This window comes from Haliotis cracherodii, unplaced genomic scaffold, assembly GCF_022045235.1.
Source record: "Haliotis cracherodii isolate W230 unplaced genomic scaffold, xgHalCrac1.p SCAF_7, whole genome shotgun sequence".
NCBI classification, from domain to species: Eukaryota; Metazoa; Mollusca; class Gastropoda; order Lepetellida; family Haliotidae; genus Haliotis; species Haliotis cracherodii.
In genome coordinates, this window is record NW_027266330.1 from 37,831,913 (window position 1) to 37,853,892 (window position 21,980).

General features: G+C 43.0%; 1 protein-coding gene across 8 annotated transcripts in view; it reads left to right on the plus strand.

Moving 5' to 3' along the window:
- LOC139448276 (uncharacterized) overlaps positions 1-21,724 on the plus strand; it is a 54,214-nt gene extending 32,490 nt beyond the window's left edge. For all 8 annotated transcript variants that reach the window (XM_071229817.1, XM_071229816.1, XM_071229811.1 and 5 more), the window contains 4 exons: positions 9,361-9,506; positions 11,480-11,560; positions 17,561-17,696; positions 19,052-21,724. In XM_071229817.1, the coding sequence (XP_071085918.1) occupies positions 9,361-9,506; positions 11,480-11,560; positions 17,561-17,696; positions 19,052-20,177 (1,489 nt within the window). In that variant the 3' untranslated portion in view covers positions 20,178-21,724. The remainder of the gene's footprint in view (positions 1-9,360; positions 9,507-11,479; positions 11,561-17,560; positions 17,697-19,051) is intronic.
- Positions 21,725-21,980: the final 256 nt, after the last annotated feature.

The following is a 21,980-nucleotide window of genomic DNA, read 5'->3' on the forward strand; positions in this document are numbered from 1 at the left end:
CCCAAGATATGAAATTCGAGATATCTTGCAAATCTGGACAGATTGTGTAATGCATACTGATATTCCAATGAATAATCGCCTTCCTCATCAATATGACATCAGATTTTTGTCAACTGAATGGTGATTACAAATGTATAACAACAGTATATTCCGCACGCGTACCGATCCGTGCTCAGCCTAAGTTAGGATCAGGTAAACATGGCGGTGAGTCTGTTGAACAAGCTCGTCGTTGAAACCTACTTCACATCAGCATAGAATATACGCGATAGTCGTTCTGCACACAAGCAAGCCCCTAGCGACAAGTACATCGCATTCCCATAGCCCATTGTCAGTCGGCATGGCTTAGCGTATCCTGGGTCATCGAGTACATTACATTTTAATCTCGCAACAACCGGGTCATTTGTAAAGATAAGGGATTTTTTTTTCGAAGTCAGCGTAACCTAAATATTTCAGAACTTAAATCGTTTCGCGTTGCGAGCTAAACCTAAAAGAATTGTTGATGTTTTATCAAATATATGTGAAAGCGGGCAACCATATCTCGAGACATGCCAGATCTTGCTCACATCAATCAATTACCGTTTTCAAAATATGTTTTAAAGCATTCCGACTGGAGATGGATTTTTTTCACCGCGCGCAAAATACCAGCGGATAATGAATGTGCTCATTCTTCTAAGAAGGCTTTCCCGCCGCCATTACCTTTTGATGTATAGATAAGTAAGAGCCAGGAGAAGGCGCATAGAGTGGTTCTCGCAATGTCATCTTGGCAGCTTGATTTATTGGAACTTGACGCGTGTGCAGTCGAACATGAAATACACGTTATGTATTAAATACAACAAAAAACATTCATGTCATAGCCTTCTCCCGCGTACACGCCTACCTGATGCATTTATCTACATGTTGCCTCGACTGCATTGGCTCGTTGTCGCCAGCCTCTCCCCGATTCAGTGTTTACAACAGAGTGGGGGGATGATTTCGACATGTTTACGCGTATTTGAAGATACATATTGCTATCGCTTGTGTCAGCCTTCGACTGTGTAACTGCGTATATGATTACACGGCACACAGAGGACGGGAGCCGTGTAGGTAAACACGGTATCGACTTTCCGCCGAGTTGTTTGTTTTCTACATATGCCATTCCGGTGTAGCCAACGCTACATTCGTGACCGCCTCCGTGGTCTAGTGGTAGAGCGTCCGCCCGAAGAGCGGAAGGTCCGGGGCTCGATCCCCGGCCGCGTCATACCGTTAAAAGACTGGTCGGCTCGGAGTCAGTATACTGTGTCTGAGTAGGGTATTCATGTTAAACTGCGGCATGGCATCTCAGTGAGCTGGCGCTATAAATCGGAATCAGTCTGGACTTGTACAAGCAGCCACACACACACACACACACGTACATGCTCGTCGCTATATAAGTGCAATAATCTTGGAGGCGACGTTAAACCCCATTTCACCTCAGCTCAATGCATTCGTATTCGCGTTTATTGTGTCGTTTTTAAACACATAGGCCAAGGGACAGCGGGAAGAAATACCTTGGGGTTTAATTTTGGACATTTTGGTTCGAATCGGAGTTTGTGTGGATGTTGGTTTACGTCAATGAATGAAGGAGTTGTATTTTACGCTGCTTTTAGCAATATTCCAGCAGTATCACGGCGGGGACCCCAGAAATTGGCTTCACACATAGTACCCATGTGGGGAATCGAACCTGGATCTTCGGTGTGAAGAGCGAACGCTTTAGCCACATTACGACCCACTGTACCTTACGTCAGAGAAACCTATTCCAGTTATGCTCGATAGACGGAGCCTGCGGGAATTCTTGTTTTAGTGGGTCTCAAGCAAGATAGGTTTGTCCTTATGTGTAACATAATGGGTCGGGAGAGCAGTCTCGGTGTCTCGGTTGACTGCCTAACCCGACGTAATGGGGCGATGCTCATTATGTCAATCATTGGTTTGATGGATTCAGACACTATTCACAAACGCTGATCAACAACAAGTAGGACGAACTATTTTCATCTGCCAGCTCCAAGGACCTGTTAATGACAATATAGTACAAACAAACATATGGAATTCGAATTCTGTGAACAATTATTGAACTGGAGTACATGAAGCGAATTAGAGAAAAAGTTTTATGTCTCCATTGCTGGTGAGATAAGCATTTGGTACTATCATCCCCTCCCTAAGGCCCCCCCCCCCCCCCCCCCCCCCCCCCCCCACACACACACACACACACACACACACTCTATGCCCAGCAAAACCAAACGCATTTATCGATTCACGTTGTCAAAACACCCGGGCCAGATGTAACAGATTATGAAATTAGATAATATCATAATTCGATATTCTTTGTCACATCGCGCCTGTCTGATCGGGTCCTACTGCGCGCATTCAGTCTCCTTCACGTAACCATTCCCTCTTTAAGTTGCTGCATATATAGACCACATATAATAACACAACAATACGTCCTGCTTGGTGCAAGATTAACGTGGCGGCTGTGTGATATTCAGAACGGGGCCAAGGTTAACGTTAATGATGTCAAAGGTCAAGTACCTTTTCAGAGAATCACTTAATCAATGTGCGTACTGCATCACGCAGCCTTGCGCCAAGACTGTACTCAATGATAAGTCCAAGGGCGTACAGTAATCTTATCCTTATAATAAGCAAGTCTAGATAGGACGCCAGTCTTTTCTGGGGACAACTTGCTCTTATTATAATATATAATCTAGAACTTTTTATTTAAACTATGAATTATTTCCTTAGAGATTTAGGCAAGTCTATGCGTCAAGACGAGAAACGGTTTTGTATGAGCGAGTTGATGAAACGAAAAATTGCGAATTTCCGTTGTAATACGTTTGGCACTAAAATACGTGAGTTTCTATGCAGTGAAGTATAAATGAATATGATTTATTAATAATAATAGCCCCGAGTGCAATTCTCATTTAGCATGACACGTTCGTAGGAAAACAAAACTCTACGTCCCAAAATAATAGCTCCGCAAGGCATATCAAGCTGGATCAATACAGTAATAGGGATTTGTTTTCGTGAAAGTGACATCTTCACCACTAGGTGTCGCTTCGATTAATGAAAGCTTGTATTTAATGCATGCGTGGAGCAAATGCGGTGATTAATGGTGTCTTTTTTTCTGAATCCTGCCTCGGTTGGTGTGTTTAATCTAATCAAATTTTCTATCAGTAACCATTTGTCTGAAAGTATTAACGCTTAAAATGACATTATGTTGTTTTTCAACTTTTCTTGAGAACGTGTCATTGTTTGACTGCAACCGGACTTGAACAATATGTTCACCATCTTGTTAAGCCGTACACGAACGAGCTTTCACGTGTTGTATTTTTAAACCGACCCAACCGGTTTGCGTACGTCATGAAATGCAGATGCACTTTAAGAAAGATCTTACAACATTCTAGCCAAATATTTTATATGACAACACGCTAGCTCAGCTGACGGAGCACACACACACAACATGTCGGCGGTATGCCACAAGTGACCCCAGCTCATGCTTGCTGGTAATTCGATAGCCTTTCGTGGCCCGTTGCAGCGTACTCCTATCGACAAACCCACGCTATGGTCTGTTTTATAATTTGATTGTTTGGCCGACTCCTATGATAGCTTCACAACGCAGGCTCGCATTCCAATGATATTCCGTAAACAGCATTCAGTGATTATCATTCCGGTGAACTCGACGATAAATTAAAATTGTGTTTTGATATTCACGGAGGCAACCACGTTATATTATGAATTCATACGAGATATGCAACGTACTTTTGGGGCACGCGTGGCCCCGTCGTCTCAGGCCCCGCAATTCGCTGTGCAGAGTTGCGTTTCTTGGGCAGTCAAGAAGCCTATTATTGTGGGTTCGAATCCCGGTTCGCCCTTATTATGATTCAAGTCGTGCTCGTGGGTTTCACTAAAGTGATAAATGTCTTAGACCTACACCAAGCCTGGCTTTCCTGTCCCATTAAGGTGTTAACGCAGTTATAAAAAATACTTCTGTTCAAAGCGGAGTTAGAACCAACTCGCTCACTCACAATATGACCGCCTCCGTGGTCTAGTGGTAGAGCGTCTGCCCGGAGAGCTGAAGGTCGGGGCTTCAATCCCCGGCCACGTCATACCAAAAGACGGTAAAAGATCGTACTTGTTGTTAACCCGCCTGACGCTCGGCATTAAGGGGCTAAAACATGGACAGGTCGGAGACAGTATATTGTACGTATATGTATCTAAGAGGGCTAGCACTATAAAATCGGCATAAGTCCGGACAAGTACAAACAGTCACACACACACACACACACACACACACACACACACACACACACACACACACACACGTGCATGGAGGTCGCTATTCATATAAGTGCGTGTCAGCACCATACCCGTGCTCGTGGGTTTCACCGAAGTGGTAAACGTCTGAGACCTGCATCACTTCAGGCTTTCCTCCCTCATCAAGCTGACACGCCGTGATATAACTGGATTACTGTTAAAAACGGCGTTCAACCCAACTTACTCACTCACCATATAAGTGCAGTGATATGGACGGGACGTCGAACTCTATTTCTACTCACAAGACCAGATTATTTACAGACCGCCGTCATACGGCTGGAATATTGCTGAGTGCGGCGTTAAACAACAAACCAACCAACCAACTATTTCACCTCACCTCACCACAACTCACAATCTACACTGAATTTTCTTTGTACCGACGCTAACTCGCTAAACAGGCTGTATAAAGTTATGTATTTTGTAACAACCACCTAGTCTCTGTCACTAGCAGATATGGGGTCACGGGTGGCCCAGTCGTCTTTGGCGCCGTGATTCGCTGTGCAGAGTTGCGTCCCTTAGGCATGCCAGAAACCTATGATTGTGGGTTCGAATCCCGGTTCGCCCCGATCATTGTCCCCCGCCGCGCGAAAGCGCGAAGCGGGGGATTTAGTATTCACGACCGTCCGTACGTACGTCTGTACGTCCGTACGTCCGTCCGTCCGTCCCACCTGTTTGTTGCCGCGATATCTCAAGAACTAAACACTGGATTGTCTTCATATTTGGAATTATGGTGTATAAACAGACTCCGCAGACACCAGTCGGTTTTGGTGACCTTGACCCCATTTTCAAGGTCACAGCAGGCAAATCTGCTTTTGGAGTTGGAAAACGGTGTTGCCGCGATATCTCAAGAACTAATCGCAGGATTGTCTTCATATTTGGAACTATGGTGTATATACAGACACCGCAGACACCAGTCGGTTTTGGTGACCTTGACCCCATTTTCAAGGTCACAGCAGGCAAATCTGCTTTTGGAGTTGGAAAACGGTGTTGCCGCGATATCTCAAGAACTAATCGCAGGATTGTCTTCATATTTGGTACTATGGTGTATATACAGGCGGGGGACATTTTGTCACTTTGTGACAAATACTTGTGTTTCTAGGTTTGTCAGCACCATACCCGTGCTCGTAGGTTTCACCGAAGTGGTAAACGTCTGAGACCTGCATCACTTCGGGCTTTCCTCCCACATTAAGCTGACACGCCGTGATATAACTGGAATACTGTTAAAAGCTGCGTTAAACCTAACTCACTCACTCACTCACTCACTCACTAGGGGATATGTGAGACGATTGATTTATTTGATCGATTCAATCATTCGCCAACTTCTTCATCAATACAGCTAACGACATGATAAATATTTTACACAAAAAAGAGCATTGCCCGAACAGCGAGGAATGTCAGGTTCGTTAATATTATTAATCAATCATTCATTAGGATGCAAAGAGATTCTTTTTTATGTCTCGTCAATATCTTTCAAGGTCACATTATCTCTTCAGTCGAACTTGTGTCTGAACGCGCGTGTCGAAGCATGACGTCAGCTTAATTTTGGCCTACTGACCTAGATGTCTGCCCGCACAAAGCCCCCAACACATGCCATGGTGTGAAAGTCATGCACGCTGCCCATGTCTGTTATTATCATAAATCAGCGCTCAGCTGTCATTCTAACTGAAATTGATTTGATCACGTGATTAGCCCGACAGCTGACCTTTTCACGTGTAATTGATGGCGGGCTCACGTGGCAACGTTCACAATTCTCCACCGCGCTCGGTTTTGTGAAACTCATTAGCTTGTTTCTAACCGAATATTTTATGATCTAAAACCAGTCTTTTTAAACGTCAGTAAGGAATTAGCAGTAATTGGATATCAATGAATAACATGAACGTGTGATACAATTGTTCCTGAATCGTTTGTGTTCGATCACGTCAGCGAGGATTGTGGTTGCCAAGATTCACAGCGCTTTCATCCGCTTTCAGTTTTATACGTGAATGCTTTTGTACACAAAGTACATGATATATGGTGTCGCGACGACCTGTAAAATAATTGATGGCATACAATCAGCCGGATCATGCATATACACACAATTCCCATCGAGTCAGTGGCTCGAAACTCGGGTAATTGCTCTGACTTTGCCATGCAATACCTGAAGGGCAATTTGGGAAAATCAGCTACGGGATTATCTAGATTGCACTCATTACGAGATATCTCGGCTCATCCCGTTACGAACACAACCCTTGAAGCAGAAATAAGTCCACTTGAGACTCTGCCGAAAGAGCCTTGGTTGGCAAATGACAAAGTCAATGGCTGTTCATGGTTAACAGAAATACGTTTGTACACTGATATGTAGACATTTAATCCCAGAAATAAAGTTATCTTACTTCGTAATATAAATGTACAAAAAATAAATCAATCCAAATGGAGCTTCAAAAATCCTGAAGTTCCTAGAGCTGAGTGAGTGAGTGAGTATGGTTTTACGCCGCTTTTAGCAATATTCCAGCAATGTCACGGCGGGGGACACCAGAAATGGGCTTCACACATTGTACACATGTCGGGAATCGAACCCGGGTCTTCGGCATGACGAGACAACGCTTTAACCACTAGGCTACCCGACCGCCCCCCCCTAGAGCTGAGGCAATCTTGACTTACCAAATCATCTAGACTTAAATTGAACTCGTTTTTAACAGTTTTCTCTTGGTCGAGGTGGCAGACAGATATTGAGCAACATGTATTTAATGGTCAAATTTGCAGTGGAAACATATTCTGTGATAGTCACGTGCACTATTGAAACTAGTGACTCCTGTTCAACCATAGTCAGAACATTTAGTTTTGAATGAGAGACTGGTCCAAGTCTATGAGCTTCCGGGTAGGCTTACTGAAATGAATGTAATGAAAATAAAAAGTTTCCATACACTTTGAGCATTCGAGATTATGTCAAATACTATTTATGTAAAAGAAACTGATTTTGTTTGTAAAATTTTGAGTTCACTTCACGGCCATTCAGAAGATGATATTAATAATGTTAATTCTTAATTGCGAATTGTATGTGAGGGACAGAACATTTTATGACGGAGGGGGAGGGTTGGGAGTGTCTTGCTCGGGCCGTCATTTCATTGGTCTCCGGGGGGCACGGGGGGCCCAGTCGTCTAAGGCGCCGCGAATCGCTGTGCAGAGTTGCGTCCCTTGGGCACGCCAGAAAGCTATGATTGTGGGTTCGAATCCCGGTTCGCCCCGATGATGTTTCTAGGTTTGTCAGCACCATACCCGTGCTCGTGGGTTTCACCGAAGTGGTAAACGTCTCAGACCTGCATCACACCCCGTGATAAACTGGAATAATGTTAAAAGCGGCGTTAAACCCGACTCACTCACTCATTGGTCACCGCACCAATTACTTTTAGCCTATATTTTCACATCACATGACACTAAAAACAGATCTCTCTACTTCACCCACCCACAGCCCCACCTCATAATGTCCAATAGCTGGTCCCTTACCCACCGACATTCTATTAGTAGTTTTATCTTATTTCTACATTAGTATGTATGTAGTTATCGCAGTAGGAACGAATCTATTTCTGGAACTTCTATAAACAGAAAATCAGATTAGAGTTGCGCGGAGAGAGCTATTCCCCAACATATGGTAATCTGGCGGATCTCAGTCGTCGTCGCTGTTTCCGCACATCGATGTAGGTCTACGTTACAAGTTTAATGAATATATAGCATTTCATTCATTTTTGTAATAACGGTAATGGTAGTTGAAACATAACGTTGTATCAGCAGTTCTTTTGAAATCCATTAAGGTTTTGTTTCACGTAATTCTCAATCATCATCATCATCATCACCTCCCCTAGTGGTTGGTTGTTTTGGGTTCTTTTTGCGCCGCACTCAACAATATTCCAGCTATCATCGAGTCTGGACCAGACAATCCAGTGACTGATATCATGAGCATCGATCCACGCAATTGGGATCAATGACATGCTTCAAACCAAGTCAGCGAGCCTGACCACCCGATCCCGTTAGTCGCCTCTTACGACAAGCATGGTCGCCTTTTACGGTTGTCCGTATTATTTTCAGCCCCCCCCCGTTTGGTATAATAAAAAAAATCTGTATTTCAATTCTCCACGTCGCTATGAAAATAAATATACGACTACAAATGCACACTCAGGTCAGCTTGATCACTCTTCAGCTATGTTTATTTAAAATTCGTTTCCGTGGGAAAGCTTCTCGATGTACGTCATAAATCAATTTATAGATTGATACCAAACGTTTTAGATTTTAAAATGTGATTTTTTTTATTTGATTTATCATTTTCGCCTCCCCATTCACTTACTGGTCGAGGTTGGAGATGAGAAACTAATAGAACTATTTAGATGGCCTTTGAATTGGTATTCAGTGCCCCATTTTTGTCTTACGAGATGACTAACGGGATCGGGTTGTCAGGCCTTTAACTGTTCTTCTCTACGACTTAAGGAAATGCAGTTTTACCATAGGCTGAGTTGATTTATCAGTGCGCGGGGACGGATTTAAAAGATTACCAATTTTGTATACACAAGGCGTATTTGATTCCAGTAGTATATATATGTACACATATGCATAAGTATAGATTAGTATATAAAGTTACATAGTCTAATACAGATAATGCGGTAATTGTGGAGTGTGTCCTGGAATCAAATACATATACAAATAATATATATATTTAGTCACATACATACACACACGGAGAGAGAGAGAGAGAGAGAGAGAGAGAGAGAGAGAGAGAGTCGCCATTCAGTCTATGTTTCCGAATATAAACTTCTATCCATCTCTATATTTCTTACAAAAAAAACCTTAAATGCCCTTTGAAAATAAATTCCTTGAAAGTTTTCCGATGGTGATATACTTTGTATTTGTTTGGAGGTATTATGGAACATGTTTAACCGTTACACCGACAGTAGATCAGAATGCCATATATGATAAGATTCTATGCATTGCTTTAAAGTTGATCCTGAGATTGCCTGTATCACAATCGGAAAATGTTAGAAATTAAACATTCGTATTTCTTTTCTTCAGACCAATTCACGATGCTGTTGAAAACGACCACGTAGAAATTGTCCGCCTTCTCCTGTCGTGTGGCGCCGACCCAAGCATAGCTACGTATGGCGGCAAGACCCCGATAAAGATATCTCACTCGCCCGCCATGACAACCCTGCTCAAAGGTTTGTGACCCTGTGTACATTCTGACCTTGACGAAACATGTATAACCTTTGACCTTTTTATGACGTCATAGGAAATTTATGCGAATTCCGGTGTGAGGTTGTTTATTTCCCCCTTCAGAGCGAACATGTACCGGTTTGCACCGAAATGAAACAGGCACTTAAATACAAACGCGGATAATAGATATCGCGTGTTGATAAAAAAACACGTCATAGTTGAATGCGTGCACAACCCCAGGCTGTTTAATATTACATTAAATAGTGATTGCATGTTCGGATTACAAAATGAAGACTCGGCACGATAACATTCCAAAACATGGCGTTAGATTATCTCTAATTGAAACACAAGTTAAACATCATCTATGTTATTGAGTAACGCGACTTTCAGACCTTGTTGAAGGAGCCGTATTGTGTCCCACTTTCACGACAACAGCAGTCCACGACGCTACAATGTCCCATGGGACGAGCAGCAAGGAATTTGTTTTGCGACACTGCGTCCGCTTGTCTTGGGGGTGTGGGTCACTCGCCAGCTTGCGGTCAGCGTTTAAGTGGCCAGAGCCCTTGTGATTAATTAGATACTGTGACCTATAGCTAGGAAGGATGGCGAGACGCTAATGAGCTTTGGACCTGACGCGAGATGGATCGGTCAGGTTTACGACATAATCAATAAATTGATCTAGAATTGGCTGAGTGCATGGAGGCTCGACTGAGAAGCCCCGATGCGTAAACGCTGTATCATTTGTTAATACAGTTGCAGAGGGTCACGGTATGATATTAGCAGTTATAAAAAAATCTTATTGATATTCTTCATGTACAAGTGCATCTCGTTATTAATTCGATATTTAGACTCGATCGATATTTTTGAATGCTTTTCGAAATGAATTCAGTATGCATTATTTTCGGTTGTATACTTTTGTAGTTTTCGATATTTGGAACATCTGCCCCAGGCAATGGAGGTGAGGTTAAATGGAGTTTAACGTCGCGTCCAAGATTATTGCACTTGTGGCTGCTTGTACTAGTCCGGACTGATGCCGATTTATAGTGCTAGCTCACTGAGATACCATGCCGCAGTTTAACATGAATATCCCACTCAGACACAGTATACTGACTCCGAGCCGACCAGTCCTTGTTTTAGCCCCTTAATGCCGAGCGCCAGACAGGGTAACAACAAGTACCATCTTTTAACGTCTTTTGGATCGAACACCGGACCTTCCGCTCTCCGGGCGGACGCTCGACCACTAGACCACGGAGGCGGTCCCCCAGGCAATGGGGTTAACTGGCTTTAAGAGTTCTGTTTCCACCATTGCCGAACTAGGCTGGAATTATGGAGTTATATATTGGCTGGTCCAACGAGTCTATGCATAGTCCAATCAAAATCCCGAAAGATATCCACATCCGGTTCATAAACAACATGGCATCTGCCGTGTCGAATTCGTTCGATTGCATGATAATGCAGAACATGTGTTCCTTCAACTGGGCATCGTAACATATTTTCCCAATCTGTTCATGTTTTAAATCAGGGTGCTTAAGTGATTTGATGCACTTTGCGAGGTAAAGCCCGTTTCATTACAGTAAAGATCTTTATAATTGATAATATCGTCTTGACTGGGCGCCGCTGTTGTGTTTGAAGCAAATGCAAATGATATGAGAGGTGGAATCTGATTGGCTAATAGGAAGGACATAGAAGGGACATAACTGGTAATATCCACCTGTGGCCCTTTGATCGAGCCACGAAATTTCAGCCAAGTTCGGCTGGGATGGAAACTGGACTTTTTAAGTCAGTTAAAAACCCTTGCCTCGCGAAGATGCAAATCAAGTTGTATTATTGTTTTAATATTATACGTCATCATGATTCATGTCGCAAAGTAATCTGAAACACGGTTATTAAACCAAACATGTCATGATGTAATATATCATATTTTCAAAAATATCAATATCAACAGGTGTTAATAATAATAATTGTCTTTTCGTGATAGGATACTTTGGAGACATCAATGGCTTTGATACTGAGAACGAAGAAACACCATGGGAATTCAACGGTACATCCGTATCATGCGGTGAGTTGACAACCCAGGGTCACATAATCTCCCAACAGATCTGGACCCGTGAAGATCCGGGTTGGAATATGTCTTCAGCAACGCATGCTTGCCGTAAAAGGTGACTATGCGTGTCGTAACAGGCGACTAACGGGATCGGGTGGTCAGCCTCGCTGACTTGGTTGATGCCTGCCATCGATACCAATTGCGTGGATCGATGCTCATGATGTCAATCACTGGATTGTCTGGTCCAGGCTCGATTATTTACAGACCGCCGTCATATAGCTGGAATATTGCTGAGTGCGGCGTTAAACAACAAGCCCAACACGGTAGAATGACACAGCTACCCATGTAAGAAGTCAAATCCATGTAATGCACGTCTGTTCACTCAATATTGAACCAATTCACTTATGACGTCAATCAAGCTAACATTGAGGCATAGTTTTTTTTATTTGATAATAATTTCAACGCAATAAGGATATACTCAAAAAGCATTATCTGTATATAGATACATACATCATTCAAAATAAGCATTATAAAAACAGGGGCGGTCGGGTAGCCTAGTGGTTAAAGCGTTCGCTCGTCACGCCAAAGACCCGGGTTCGAATCCCGACATGGGTACAATGTGTGAAGCCCATTTCTGGTGTCCCCCGCCGTGATATTGCTGGAATATTGCTAAAAGCCGCGTAAAACCAAACTCACTCACTCATTATAAAAACAAATCCATTCTCATACTTTAGAAGACCGCCTACGTGGTCTAGTGGTAGAGCGTCCGCGCGGAGAGCGGAAGGTCCGGGGTTCGATCCCCGACCGCGTCATACCAAAAGACGTTTAAAGATGGTACTTGTTGTTACCCTGTCTGGCGCTCGGCATTAAAGGGCTAAAACAGGGACTGGTCGGCTCGGAGTCAGTATACTGTGTCTGAGTGGGGTATTCATGTTAAACTGCGGCATGGTATCTCAGTATCCACTATAAATCGGCACCAGTCCGGCAAGCAGTCACAAACACACACACACACACACACACACACACACACACACACGTGCATGCACGCACGTAGCTGTATAAGTGCAATAATCTTGGACGCGACGTTAAACCCCATTTCACCTCACCTCACCTCATAGTTCAGAAAAATGCCTTTCCCTCATCGCGGAATAACTGTAACTGGAAAAAAAGAGATTCATTATATGAAGACCAGCTCCTAGTTTATCGTTTTGTGGGAATCTCCAAGGAATGTGAGGAGAGCAACGTGGCGTGGAGTACTTCACATTCCGCGATCACCTGTACGACGCGCAGACGAGACGAGCAACACGTGCTGCTCGTGCTTGTAGAACGCATGCGCATCACGTATTCGATATCGTTATATCTGACGTTTCACTGGTGAGGTGTACCGTAAATAATCTTGGACTGGTATACAGATTAACATATTGTACAATATTTGCCGACTTACCGATTGTAATAGTCATTATCCCTAAAAACGAGCTGCTTTTTCAAGGGGGAAGCTACTTTTTCAAGGGGGAAGCTACTTTGGATTCATAAAGCACGTACGATATTTTCTGTTATTTTAATCATTAACTTAAATATGATTATATGATATATGTGGGATCAACATAAAAAAAATATTTCATTTCGGGTTTTATGCACCTTCCCGAGGCAAGAGAGTTAACTGACTATTAAAGTCCAGTTTCCACCCTTGCCGAACTAGGCCGGAATTATGGAGTTATATTTTGGCTGGACTAACGAGTCTATGCATAGTCCAATCAAAATCGCGTAGTGAAATCAACATCCGGTTCGTAAACTGCCGTGCAGATTTCGGTTGATTGCAGGAATTACAAAACATGTATACCATCAATTCGGCGTTAACAGATATTTTCCCAATCTGTTCATGTTTTTAATAAAGGTGCTCACAAGATTTGATGAACTTCGCAAAGTAAGACCCGTTCACATATTGTGTGTCCAAGACCCGTTTTATGACAATATAAGTCTTGATTATCAATCAGATCGTCTTGACAGGGCGCCGCCATTTTGTTCGAAGCAAGTGCAAGTCATATAACAGGTGGAATCTGCTTAGTCAATAGGGGGGCGTGATAGCCACTGGTGGCGCTACGATCGAACCCGGAAATTCCGGCCTCGTTCGGCAAGGGTGCTACCTTGACTTTTCAAGTCAGTTAACCCCCTTGCGTCGGGAAGATGGGATTTATGTTTCGCAATGTGGTTGCGTCAAGTGCGAAACGCCAGTACAATAGGCCTAGGTTTTTCCAGCGTGTATTGTGTGCGAGCACAAGCATGGCGACCGGTGAACTGTGTACAGTTTATGGAAATGAGGTTCACAAGCATTTTATGCGAAACCAGGCTCAGGGCCTTGGCTTGACTAAACACTGTTTGTGACACATTATCCTTGCTATTTTATTGTATGTGATATACACGAACATTATGAAATGAAATAATTTTTGAAGATCTTTTGCGCGAAGTTAAGTTGTCTTTTAAGATGTAATTAAAAGAATGTCAGAAAACTGAAGTGAGTGAGTGAGTATGGTTTTACGCCGCTTTTAGCAATATTCAAGCCCCACCGCCATTTGGGGAAGTACGTCTGAAAGTGAATTAGTGAGTATGGTTTTACGCCGCTTTTAGCAATATTCCAGCAATATCACGACGGGGGACACCAGAAATGGGCTTCACACATTGTACCCATCTCGGGAATCGAACCCGGATCTTCGGCGTGAAGAGCGAACGCTTTAACCACTGGGCTACCCGACCGCCACTTGACATTGAATGCGGCAATTATGTCCGATTGGAGTGCTTTCTTAAGGGGCGGTGGTTTCTCCTTACTTCATTATCGTGTTAATACCGATTTAGTTTACTAATATGTTTTTGTGATTCTGACTAAACATATTTGAAAGAGAGAAAGTGATGTCAATATTTCTAGGCAACGGAGTCGTATCACAAACTGCGCGCACTTGATGAATATCGTGTTATGTTTATATGTCAAAGGAAGACAGCTTTTATGAACAGGTGGGGCAGGATGACTAATGACATTTGTCTGCTGCGATACAAGTCAAAGATAGGATTTCGAAAACGATATGTCATGCACATGTGAGTCAGCGAAATGAAATCACGAAACAAGAAAGTTAATTGGAGTTTCGTGTCTCACGGGATGAAATGGCACTGTACTGAATATTGCTTAATCACGGTTATAAGAAAACCGTGTACGGTATACGCCCTAAGCATACCTAACAACGTCGACCTGGCAACCATACGATGATAGGCAATGTTTCCATGGATACGATCGAATTTCATTTTCAGAGCGACTGAATGGCGTTTTCCGCCGCACTCTGAAATGTCTATCAATAACTGTTTATCAAAGATCAAATCCGGGCTAATTACGCAAGTCAACTGCCGACAGCAGGGGTAACGGGCCATGTCGTTGGGGTAGATGTCGCATTTGGCAACCATCCGATCCCCCTTTTTTTGTCGGCTCTTACGGAGCACATGATGTACTATATCCCCCTATAGACAATTATAAGGGAATACATTTTTCTATAAACTCTGTTGTGAATTTTTAGAAATATTACAGCCACGTCAGATCAGGGCCCACTTGCACAAAACGATCTTAGCGCTAAGATGATTGTAACTCCCATACTTTAGCATAGGCTTACAATAGTCTTAGCGCTGAGATCGTTTTATGCAAGTTGGCTCAGGAATGTTCTGGGTTTAACACGTGTTAGGGGTGAGGAGCGAACGACTTACCCATGGGGCAATTTCATCGCCTCTAGAAGAATGACGCTGGTCGGCGTGGCTTGGGTAGGATGACACACCAGTTCAGCAAGCAAAGCAAGGGGAAATATATTAATGACAGTATACATTTGGTCATACTGCATATATCACCTTGCCTGCGGGTATCTCTAGATGCATCTTTTCATCAGTTGTCTTTATTAATAGAACATATAGCTTGAAATCTTGTCATGCCATCAACAAACACAACAGTCATGGAAAGAGTTACAATTGGGTTGAGACAGAGCTGTCCAGCTCTCAAATTAATTTCGACCGCCTCCGTGGTGTAGTGGTAGAGCGTTAGCCCGGAGAACGGCAGGTCCGGGGTTCGATCCCCGGCCGCGTCATATCAAAGTACGTTAAAAGATGTTACGCTGTCTGGTGCTAAAACAGGGACTGGTCGGCTCGGAGTTGGTATACTGTGTCTGCATGGGGTATTCATGTTAAACTGGGACATGGTATCTCAGTGGGCTATAAATCGGCATCAATCCGGACTAGTATAAGCAGCCACACACACACACACACACACACACACACGTGCGTGCACGTCGCTATATAAGTGCAATAATCGTGGACACGACGTTAAACCTAATTTCACCAATTTCAGATTAATGTGTACCATACAAGGTCAAAATGAAATGGGACCTGACGTCGCTTTTTAAAAATAATTACACTTATATAGCAACGTCCATACGTGTCCCGACGTGATATTGCTGGAATATTGTTAAAAGCGGCGTAAAACCATAGTTACTCATTCACTCACTCACTCACTCCATACGTGTCTGTGTGCGTGCGAATAAGCGTACGGGCGTGTGAGTGTGTGATTGTACTGTTCCCAGATACCAAGCCGTGGTTTTAACACAGACAGACACAGTGTACTGACTCCGAGCCGACCAATCCTTGTTAGCCCCTCGAGCCGACGACCAGGAAGGCTAACGAAAAGTACAACATTTAAACCTCTTTTAGTTTGACGCGGCTAGGAGATCGAATCACGACCTACCAGTCTCGGCAGTGTACCGTACAGCATATTCAAGATCGTGCAGAATCGATTACATACTTATTTCCATCGAATCATTACGTCCGTATCATTTGATTACATGTGCAAATATCCAGTTTGTGGTCAGCCATCAAAGCGAAATGAATCAGCATCTGTATGGCCCCCTCATCTGAAATGAGCATATTACTATGAATTATACCCTCGACATATAAGAATATAATTATATTCCCCAGGGAAATGAATGTCTGCTATGAAACTCTTCTGTTTGCTAATTACAGAGTTGTGTGTTATTTATGCATGCTCGTTCTATTTCCCAATCATGTTGTGGAGTCATAAGGTGTTTATGCCCAAACGCCAAATAAAAGTCGCCGTTTTAGCTTGTCAATTTCTTCAGCGGCAAGAACTCGCCACACGTGTTGCCGTGACGTCAGTTGGCTGTTTGCCAATTTTTGTGATTGATTGCTTCGCCTTATGTCAAATTGCCCTCGTACGCTGAAGAAAACAAGTTTAGATCACTGAAATAGCTTTCTCGTCGTTGCTATTGAAACAGCGGGAAAAAGTTGTTTTTCATTTATTAGGCTTGCTGCAGTCTTACTGAAGATAAAAATATTTTAAAAATAATTTGTATATTGTTCATCGTAAACCAGTTGACAAACAGTCATGAAATATTTTCCCGATTAAAATCAATTCAATGGGATTAGGGTTCGTTTGTTTGGCGATTCGAAATAACTGGAGCGTGTAAGAGGAATTAAAAGACGTAACGCCCTTTTATCGTGTGTAAATACATTTCATTCATATTTTCGAGGAAGCCGGCGTCTTGTAGTTAATACCGTGTACAGACTGCAGGTTCGAAAAGTACAAGAATTCTGCTCAACAATATAAAAAAAATCCCTTCACCACATTTGGGTTTCGCAGTGGTGCATGAAATGACAGCATTTCTCACTGAACCAAAGCAACGCGTGCTGGTCGGCAGATAAACGGGACCGATATTATCATTCTCCGTAAATAGCATGCTCCGAAATACTGAAATACTCATCTCGGAAAACCTCTCGCATCTTGGCACGGAAGTTACCTCGAAGATGCGCTCGCAGGACCCGACTGAATCAACACGTCCTAAACATCAGCAAACTTCTCCGCGCAGAAAGGCAAACGACCTATTTCGACCAACCTGAGCTAAAAATACACCTCATCTGAAATTGGCATTTCTTTGTTGGCTCGGCAGCTGCGTATAATCCTGATTATCCATGTTTCAGATGCTGCGGAGGGCAAGGGGTTTGACATTTTTGCTGACGTGCCCTCTGACCCGGAAGACGAGACGGACGACCTCTTTGACGTGGAGATGACGTCAGCGATCCGAACCTATGACCTCCACCTTGAAAGCGCAGACAGGTGGGTTGTTTACTCAGACACATGATGCTTGTCTGTCAGTTTTTCACGGATGACGTTTGACACTGACTGCTGAGGAAGACAGTTAGATGTAATCATGTCTCACACCCATGTCACGAGTTGTAGAAGACGAACGAAACTAGCAGATTTAACTCGAGAAGTAGCAATAGGCGTACGTGTAGTTTTGTTTATTTGACGTTTAACGCCGCACTCAGAACTATTCCAGCTTTTAGACGGCTGTCTCCAAATGATCGAATCTGGACCAGACAATCCAGTGACTGACATCATGAGCATCTATCTGCTCATTGGGTTACGGTGACACGCACCCACCCAGTCAATGAGCCTGACAACCCAGTCCCGTTAGTCGCCCCTTACGACAAGCATAGTCGCGTCTAACGACAGGCATAGCTGCCTCTTACGACAAGCATAGTCGCTGCTTACGACAAGCATAGTCGCTTCTTACGACAAGCACGGATTGCTGAAAACTCCAGACTCAGTTATTTACAGACCGCCGCCAAACGTGCTAATCAAAATCAAAATAGTGGGTAGTAGAAACTGCAGTACTACTCGTAGTAGCCAGCGAATTATTACAAGATGTTTGTATATGTCAGAGTAGGAGACAAATAATTAAAGCGGTAGTTTCATCAGTAGATTCGTGAATGTGTCAGATTAGTTTTTTTCGGCTCTGTGAAGTCATATGACGACCTGTCATTTTGAAGGGACTGAGATGCAGGCCATAGATAGTGCTATAGTACTGGGAAAGTCGAAGTACAGGAACCAGTAGTAGTAGTAGTAGTAGTAGTAGTGAGTGAGTTCGGGAGTCGAACCCGGGTCCTCGGCGTGACGAGCGAACGCTTTAATCACTAGGCTACCCGACCGCCCCTGTAGTAGTAGCAGCAGCAGCAGCATCAGTAGTAGTAGTAGTACTAGTAGTAGTAGTAGTAGCAGTAGTAGTAGTAGTAGTAGTAGTAGTAGTAGTAGTAGTAGTAGTAAGCAATTCATAAAGGGAGGTTAGTTTTAGTGTTGTAGAGATCTGAAACAGATGTGTTAACATTAGTGTTTTTGCAGCACTTGGTGCAAACCTTATTTTCATCTTCAGAGTGGGTTATGTCATCCGTGTAATAGACTAACGAAAGTAGCACATGCAATTGTAAATGTAGAAAGTCGAAGCAGATACAGATGCGGCTCCTCTTACCATCCTCAACATAATGATCACCACAGACTTGTCTGATCGTTCCTAAATAAATATTCATTATGACAGAACGTTCTGTTTTATTGTCTTGTTGCGGAAAAGAATATCCTTCCTTGCAAAGATAGTATGTTGTTGTGGTGTGTTTTAACAGTTGTTCTATTTTCAGACTGGACCGCTATGTATGTGTTCGAGACGCTATGGCCGATTTCCGTATGTCCAAGGATGACATGAAGAAGATATGTGGGAACACGGTTCAGCTGCACAAGATTTCAGCTGGAGCTCTGTGTAAATCGGCAGAACACAACGTACTAACATTCTGCCACCAGAACGTGTCGCCAGTCGAGCTCATGAACTTCCGAGATTACAAAACGCTGGAGCCAAAAATGATCGAGCATTTGAAGAGGTCTGGGGACAGCACGAAAGTCAAAAAGGCCAAACCGAAAAAGAGGCCATCGACGCCATCGAAGAAGCCGCGCAAATCGAAACAGTTGGTCGAATCCTCCGATAACGAGAGCGATGCGACGATAGACTTCGGTAGCCCTTTTAACAGCGACGACGAGAGCGTCGATTATATGGATCTGTACTCATTTAATGACTTTGAACATGAAACCACAAACACGGAACAGAAGAAGCCCGTGAAATTCTCGTGGAAACAGGAGTTATGCGTTCAGTTGAAGAAGGAAACGTTTCCTCGAGTAGAGACTCCTAAGGCTCGACGGAAATCAACGGAGAACACGAAAAACGAGAAACACGAACCAAACAGTGCCGGAAAACCGGAAGCGCGTCATCCCTTGAAACCTTCACTGAGTCATGCGTCCAAGTCGGATTCCAACGTTTTGTTCAAGACGAAACTAAGTAACTCGTCAAAATCTAAAAGTGACCCAAACCAGTTCAGTGGGAAAAGTCTACACTCATCTAAAATGCGAATTCGTGAAAATGCGTCAATTGACGCGACCAAAGCTTCTATTAAGGCTCAAAGTGAACACATTTATTCGTTTGACGAACATGACAATATGTTAGCGGCCGGAGAGGATCAAGAGATCAGTTTTCCACGCATGGACCGCCTGCTCTCTGAAAGGGGTGACAAACACGGCCTCCGTAAGGAACGGAGTGTGGACTGCAAGAAAGGGCTGGAGAAATCATTTAGGACTATTATGAGCAATTCCAAGGAGGACCACTTCCGTTTCAAAATTGGGGCGGTCTCACAAGACTCTCACGAGAACTCGCGAGGTTCTCACACCGGAAGTGACACATCCGATACGATACAAGCGCCCAACAACTTTAAAACGTGAGATCGCAAGCAGCGATGTGATTAAGCATTTAGAAACACAAGCACAATTGCCCGTTTGAATATAATTGCATTTCAAGACCGTTTCGGCCGAATTGATCATTCCCTTGTCGCGGAATCAATACATTTCTGGTCGCCATGGAAACGGTCGTCGTCCTAGCGTTTTGCGATGGCGACTGCCTGTGAGGATATTAATACCGGCGCTCGGTGATCGACGAGTAATAAATGAAATAGATGCTTTTAATCGATATCTTGGCATTCGATATTGTTTGCTCTTGACAGGTGATTGACAGCAATATGTGATTATTGTTCCGCTTGTGAATAGCCGCCAACTGGATATATATCTGTGAAATTGGACATCTTGTGATCTCATAATGGTATTACCTATAGCATGTGTGAAAGAAACTTAAGCAGTGTAATGTGACTATCAGCATCTGTACTGATTGTTTGGTATGTTCATTCCTATTGTGGTGAATGCTTTCGATGCAAATGTCACTCTAGTTCGTTGACAACGATTCGTAGTTTATCCTCCGTTTCTTTCAAATAAGGATTACAATTGAGTTTTGCGAAAAATATACATCTTGTTGCTGCCTGTAAGAGAGATTCAATTGTGATTTCATGTCAAATATATTGAAGTATTATGATTGTTGAATTCTATGATATGATGCATTTCAATTGTTAATTTCACATTTGAAATGGAGATCTCTTCACACCGGCCACAAGAGGGCTCGGTGGATAATTTTGTCGTTGTTTTGATAAGTTTTTATTGAATCTGTTATATTAAATGGCATAATGTTCATGACATAATCCGTTGACACTTTCAAAATGGTCGTTATAAGGATGCTGGCCATATCATTCACATCTGGTGGACGCATATTTATAATTGACGTTAAGAACGAAGTCGAAATGTTACGCACCTAAATACATTGTGTTCCGTTTTAACATTCAGGGTTTATCGCCGCGATCACTGTTATCAGTAAAACAGAAAAAACACTGTTTGAGTATGTCTAACTTATTTCATTTAGAGTTCATCGTGAACCGTGTTTTATCTTGTTACGATATGTTTCATTTGTTAATATTGTGCTAAAGAAGTCTGAGTTACCTCCCTTGTTTTTGGCGTCAGTTGCTATGTAGTGAATATTGATGGGATTATCCTAAGTACACGAGTTGATATACTTTTCAAGAATTCATTCCAAACATATTGTCTTCTGATGAGAATCAATTTATGGTTGAGGGCATTTAAAGCTATCGACCAGAACGTCGTTTCGTCAACGCGCTGTGTGGAGCTTGGTGTTGTTTTGTTACTATGACCTTGCACTGTTCGGAGTTTGTCAGTTTGATGAATATATAGACGGATGCCACGACCCAATGTTCTGGATGATCAACGAATGGGAAAAAAGGATTAGAGTAGCTAGTGCCGTCCATTTTGTTTGTTTTACGTGCTCATATGCGATACTATATTCTGAATGGTAACCCTGTTTGCATATGTGTTCAATGTCACGTTACAAAGTGTTAAGTATGGCAGTGAAAATAAACCGATTTGTTCTAGTCCTCTGTGCGTGTTGTGTCAACAAGCAGACAATTAATGAGCTTCCTTTTTATATAACCATTTAGGCCTTGGATGTCTTGAACAACAGCTGCCTTTGAACTGAGATCAATTTAACACGTTCACATGGCGTGTGTGTTATAAGAAGCGAAGTTATTTCCGAGCAAACCCGTCAAGATCCGGATTAGAATAGGTCTTCAGCAGCCCATGTTTGTCGTAAGAGGCGACTAACGGGATTGGATGATCAAGCTCGCTGACTTG